A 6,535-nucleotide genomic window follows, 5' to 3' on the forward strand; every position below is an offset into this window, starting at 1 on the left:
TAAATCGTATAAAATCATTGTTTAAAGTACATCCTCAGCAAATAAGAGCATTTCAGATTTTTCACCCCTAGCTACTGGCTCACCGGTTGTCCTAAATGCAATTGACAAACAATTGTTTTAGTTTTTTTTTTTTTTTGGTTTCCAGTGCTTGTACCGTCCAGCTGCGTGCCTGCGTCCCACCGTCTACCAGCTCAGCTACTTTTTAATCCAGCCGCGACACAAACAAACAGGTCGTCAATGTTTACCGGCCGTGGGGAAACTTTTCCTCTCGAGGTTTTGTTCCGGGCCTCGCTGGGGACGAGTGAGGAAAGGTGTGCATGGCACTGTAGCTCCATGACGAGATGCCACAGATCACAGATGGCACACGCGCACACACGAATCGAGTAACATCCGATTCTGGACCTTGGAGAGGCGCACGATCGCAAGCAGCGCGCTGACGCCGAACCGGGAGCCCCAAACTGAGCAAAAACCAAGACCAGCACGCACACGCCACACCAGCACGAGCTGGTTGCTTTTAAAGAAAAACACGAGCTGGTAGGAGGAAGCTTCCCGGTAGCTTCCGAGTTTTTGTCTCTCTCTTGGTCGCTAAAAAAGAAAGAAGACATTCGTCCCCATCGACCTCTCTCGTACGTACGTAGCCACCGCTTAGCTTTGCCGTACTTTTGTATATACACAAGAAGATATGTCCAAATATACCATCAATTCAAAGGCCAGAGCTCATACGCAAAAAAAGAATAAAAAAAATCAAAGGCCAGAGCTGCCGTATTTTGTTAGACACACATCGCCAAGGAATTGTGTATTTTTTCATAGTAATACACGTCTCATTTATATCATAAAAACAAAGTTAAGAACTGATATGACAAGACTGAAAAATATAGCAGAACATCTCTGAGATTGACACCAACGCCGGTCACCTACCTCTGGCACCACCACAATAGCCACCGAAGAAAAGAATAACGGATCACCTCCTCACCCGAGCTCGACGCGCCTCCATCGCTGATATGCAACTTTGCGGACCTCCAAGATGGCTTACCAAAAGTGAAGCCATTGCCGTTGAACGAATCAGACCGGGGCAACACCCCAGACACGTTATCGAATTCCAGATCTGGCACCCCACCACGACTAAGACGACGAAGAAGGAAACCATATCTGCCATCCAGGAACCACGAACCCAGCACCGGTTCCGTCTTTCAGATGTCGTCGATGCAGACCACAATCTGCATCTGCTCCTAGACTACCTCCCAAGCTCCGCGCCAGCGTTGAAGCAAACGTCGTCGGAACGACGGAGCCCGAGGACACAGGTCCACCACGAGGATGTCGCCGCCGCCACCACGCCATCTTTGCTTGAACAGACTGGTTTCCAAATCCATCCCCAACCGTAGGACCGATGGCCTCGTCAGGGAAGAATCTGAAGAATCTTTATTCAGTGCCGTCATCATCGCCGCCGAAGCTAAGATGATGAACAATCTAAAAATCTAGACTACAAAAAGATAAAAACGATTCACGCGCATGGATTCGATGACCCCCCTATCACCGACGGCCGGGGTCGTCGGCGGAGGGGGCTGAAAGAGGGCCTCTCCTGGTAGGGAGGGTTCCAGCCGCCAGGAGAGAAAAACAAGGATAGTGTATTTCCCGTTCCTCGTCGTCACCCCCATCCCTCGTACGTAGTAGTACGTACACATTCGCTTCGCTGTATGCTGCGCCGTACGCGGGTGGGTGGGTGCCGAGCGGCAACGAATCTAGGCGAGGCTAGCGGGGGAGCTGTTACCCCATCCACGTCATCCCGGTACCCGATTCCAGCACCAGCGGCCACCGGCCAGGCCGATCCCCTCGGCCGGCCTAGGCTATCCCGAGCGGTACCCCGCCACACAACCGAGGCGGAGGGCGTGCTAACGGACCAGCGGCGCCGCACGCCACGTTGCCTGCCCCTTTTCTAACCCCTGCACTACACGGTATACATGCCCCCGCCCCCGCCCGGGCTGTTGAGGAGGTGGAAGCCAGCCGAGAGAAACAGAGCGCAGCCGAGCGAGCCTGCCCGCGGCCTGCGAGAATGGACTCCTCCGCGGTGGCGGTGGCGGCGCCGCTGCTGGAGGCCGGCGGCAAGGAGATGCGGCACCTGGGCCGCACCGCGCACAACATGTCCTCCTCCTCGCTCCGCAAGAAGTCCGACACCTCGCTCGTCCGCAAGGTGCCCTGCGCCGCGCTCCGCGGCTTCCTCTCCACCCTCCAGGAGGTGCTCTTCGGCACCAAGCTCTTCGTCCTCTTCCCCGCCGTCCTCCTCGCCGTCGTCGCCAGATACATGCGCTTCGGCCAGGTACGCCCCCTTCTTTCCTTCCCTGTAACCTCCTCCAATCTCACCGGCCCTTCAGCGCCTGCTTCCACCTGATTTCCGTGTTTATCTATCCCAGTTTCACCTAATCGTAGCTAGTGTTTGGTAGTACTGTCGTTAACTTAGCTGCTCTTTTCTGCTTGTTTATCGATCGAACCTCTTTGATTCCGATTGCTTCCTCCGTTATCGCAATTGGATCGGATCATATATGTTATGTGCAGGGACAATTGGTTTGCTCTGTGGTTGTGTGTTAAGCTTACATGTGCCTATCCAACATAAAACACACATTACATTTTCATCACCCTATGAGTATTAGGGTCATACATCGGTTTCAGTGCCGTGCCTTTTCGCGTAGAAAGATCTCGCATTCTTCTCTGCTTTTGTCACATCAACCCAGGAACACCTAGCTAACAGACGTAATTAGGGACGATTGGTTTGCTCTCTGATCAACCGCTCTATGTAAAACCTGCATGTGCCTTGTCTACAACATACTGTAAAACAAGCATCCTGAACATTTTCATCACCACCATAAAAATATAGCTTATTCTCCTCTGCCAACCGCTAACTAACTCCTGCATTTAGTATTACCTTATTAGTCCTTAGATTAATAGTTCGACAGGGCGTTGCACAAACATGTGAAGAGAGAGAGAGAGAGAGATAGATAGAGAGAGAGAGAGAGAGCTAGAGCTGTGGCCAATGCATTCATAGTCCCATACTATGTTTTCTTATTGATTTCCATTAAAGAAACCGCCAACATAACTATTCACAGCAATTACTACTAGTATATGTTTATGAGAAGAATGGAATGATGGTGATTTGATTTACATATTATTTTGGAGAAAGATTTGATTTACGACGAGCTGTTTACATGTGAGTGACCCCATACCGGCATGTGGGCTAGGCCTCAAACCCCAACCACTAATCAAAATTGACGCGTTACAGATGGAATCGTGGGATGGAATAAGCCGCGACTAATATGCCCCGGCTCTGCGAATCACATGCACATTCTTGCCCTCCACCACCACCCATGTCGCCCATGTCGGTCCATCAACATCCATGCCCCTCCGCACCTCACATCCACCTCCCTAATGCCACTGCTAGTGTAGTATATTATCCATCCATGATCCATCCAGCGATGGCAGCCATTAATCTCGCCCCTGGGCTCACTGCACATGCAGCAACAATGATATAGGATTAGCAGTACTCTACTAAGTTAACAACGTGGTCATCAGGTGAATCCTGTCCGTACGTAGGCTCCACTGCGCTAGCAGTTCTCTGAGACAATCCTGCGGCTGATCGGCGAGAGCTCAGCTCAAACACGAACACGGGCCGTTTCCACTGTGGGATTCCTCTGGACAAAGCAGAGGTTGATGCCCTTGTAGTACCGCCTTCTCTTGTCATTTTACCAAAGGTTTCAGTCCGGCATGTGACTCCTACGTCTTCTCAGCTCTCACTGTCGTGCCGGTGCTGCAGAGAACACGTGAGACACACCAGGACTGAGGACTGCCTATGTTTTTAGTTTGTACCAACATATTCCAAGCTGTACCATGTTCAAAAATCTGGCCGATTAAACAGGGACAGTGATATTTTCGAGGCTGAAAGCAATAGGACAGGAAGAGCATATGGATCCCGAATATTCTTCACCGTTTGTCCATCTTTTCGGACACTTGCTATATCTTTCCTAATGCTGAGCTCATGCAGGTGTGGCTCTTCGTGCTTAGCTTAATCGGGCTAATTCCTCTTGCGGAGCGACTCAGTTTCCTGACGGAGTAAGCTTCTCTGCTCATCGTCATAACGTGTTCGGTTTGGCGTCACCTTCTTTATTATGTCGCTGACAAAGCTTGCACTCTGTTCTTTGTGTTATTTTGATTGATCACAGACAGATCGCTTTCTACACCGGTCCCACTGGTAAGAGTTGTTGATCTCGAAACGTCAATTCTAAGTTTCTAACCAACCTACAACTTGGACGTCATGTGGTTATCTACCTGAACTGCAGTCGGTGGACTGTTGAATGCGACATTTGGCAACGTCACCGAGGTTATCATCGCGCTATTCGCCCTGAGGGAGGGCAAGATAACGGTGGTGAAATGCTCCCTGCTCGGCTCCATCTTGTCCAACTTGCTGCTTGTCCTCGGCACCTCCCTCTTTTTTGGTGGGCTTGCCAACCTCGGTGTCGAGCAGCCATATGACAGAGTAACCAACTCGGCTATCTACTTCGTACTACTGCTATGCTGTTTAAGATTGCACGAATTTGTCATGAGGCATGAACGACGATATGGCTTTCATTTGTGCAGAAGCAAGCAGATGTCAGCACAGGGCTTCTGATTCTTGGTGTGCTATGCCAATCGATGCCGCTGATGCTGAGGTATGCAGTAAGCGCTGGTGAGCATGCAGTAAACTCCGACGATTCAGGATTGGTGCTATCCCGGGCGTGCAGCGTTCTCATGATCCTGGCCTATGGAGCCTACCTTTACTTCCAGCTGAAGACTCATCGCCAGCTCTTTGAGCCACAGGAGGTGTGTAATATTTGGCTTAGTGCTGATCAGATACCAGAATAAATTATTACCATGCATATAACTAGTTGTTTAATGACAAAATGATTAGGTTGAAGATGATGGTGATGATTTGGTGTCTGAAGATGAGGCGGTACTGGGATTTACAAGTGCGATGGTTTGGCTAGCGGTCATGACTGTGATAACCGCCTTACTGTCGGAGTATGTCGTGAGCACAATTGAGGTATGCAGCACCATGCCATGTTCATGTTGGCCAAGTTTGGATGGGAGTTCTGAAGAAACTTCCTCTGTAATTTTACTCTGAGCTAACCTACAGCGCAGGTAACAAATTTTTTTTGGGAACAAATTTTGCAGGCGGCCTCAAAATCCTGGGAACTATCAGTGAGCTTCATTAGCATCATCTTGATTCCGATTGTTGGGAATGCAGCAGAGCATGCTGGGGCAATAATATTTGCTTTTAAGAACAAGCTGGTAAGTAGCATCAGAAGTTCAGAACCCGTGCATACTCACTGAAATGCCGTGGAGCGATAAGTAACACGAAATCCGTTCTATTTTGTTGTTGTTGTAACAGGACATCACCCTCGGAGTATCTCTGGGGTCAGCTACGCAGATTTCCATGTTTGTGGTCTGTATTAACTGACCTCTCGACATTGTTATCTTCATATGGTCTTGCCTTTGTCTCTTTCCTGATGGAACTGAACTGTTGTAGGTGCCACTGAGTGTCCTTGTGGCTTGGGTCATGGGGGTTCCAATGGATCTTGATTTCAACCTGCTAGAGACCGGTTCTTTGTTCCTGGCAATATTAGTGACAAGCTTCACCCTCCAGGTAATTTACGTTTCTGTTTCGCATTGCCACGTGCGTGCGTCGAGCCAACCTATGTTCTGTCGGTGTTTCTGGCATTGCTGTCAACATCATTGTACTTAGCAACTCGTTCAGTGAAGGAATTGTTCGTGTGTTGCGCAGGACGGATCGTCGCATTATCTGAAGGGACTGCTTCTCCTCCTTTGCTACGCCGTGATCGGCGTGTGCTTTTTTGTCCTGAGACGACGTTCAGGTAGGGGTTGTACACTCCCTCCCATTTTCTGTTCAACACATCTGCAACTACTCATTGTTTCTTAACATTTGTTATGTTTCGATGACAGCTGACGGAAGCAACTAATCTGGCTCAGCCTAGCAGATCGGCTTAGTCCAGAGTGCCGGTGATTGAGTTGCAGATCGTGAAGATAAGAGAAGAAGGTAGTAGAGCACCTCCCTGGGCAGATGAGCGTGCATGAGGCAGCAGCTAAGCCAAGCAGTAGGGCCTGCCTGCCTGCGTGGAAGATTGTAGATCGAGACTAGTGTTGGCTAAATCAGGTGTGTTTATGGTCATCGCAGGCCTGTAAATTAATCGAGTTTAATGTATCCATTAGTGCACCTAAAAGGCTATGGTAGCTACGGAGGTAATTAAGGCAGGAGCAGGACAAGCATGATTCAAACAAAAAAAAAAGAGCAGGACAAGCAGCCACAGTGAAAAACACACACTGCTTTGCCTCCACCGTGTCGAGCGGTGGGGAACGAACCATCAACGCCAGGGGAGTTCGTCTAGGAGAAATGCCTGGGTGCTGCCGTTTGCAGCTCCACAGATCACATCTCGCGCCAACCGCTACCACCCTGTCCCAGTGTCCCGTGCATGTTCCGTTGACTAGACCGTGT

At 49.7% G+C, this 6,535-nt stretch overlaps 1 protein-coding gene across 1 annotated transcript; it reads left to right on the top strand.

Annotated features, from left to right (window-relative positions):
- The first annotated feature begins 1,925 nt into the window (after positions 1-1,925).
- Positions 1,926-6,331, top strand: LOC119356363 (vacuolar cation/proton exchanger 1b-like). The gene is made up of 11 exons (XM_037623315.1): positions 1,926-2,314; positions 4,031-4,098; positions 4,209-4,237; positions 4,326-4,522; positions 4,624-4,845; positions 4,934-5,065; positions 5,197-5,313; positions 5,414-5,467; positions 5,552-5,668; positions 5,807-5,897; positions 5,986-6,331. The coding sequence occupies exons 1-11, from the start codon at positions 2,051-2,053 to the stop codon at positions 6,000-6,002; spliced, it is 1,308 nt and encodes a 435-aa protein (XP_037479212.1). The 5' UTR covers positions 1,926-2,050; the 3' UTR covers positions 6,003-6,331.
- The last annotated feature ends 204 nt before the right edge of the window (positions 6,332-6,535 follow it).

The sequence above is a fragment of the Triticum dicoccoides genome, chromosome 2A (genome assembly GCF_002162155.2).
Source record: "Triticum dicoccoides isolate Atlit2015 ecotype Zavitan chromosome 2A, WEW_v2.0, whole genome shotgun sequence".
In the NCBI taxonomy this organism is placed as follows: Eukaryota; Viridiplantae; Streptophyta; class Magnoliopsida; order Poales; family Poaceae; genus Triticum; species Triticum dicoccoides.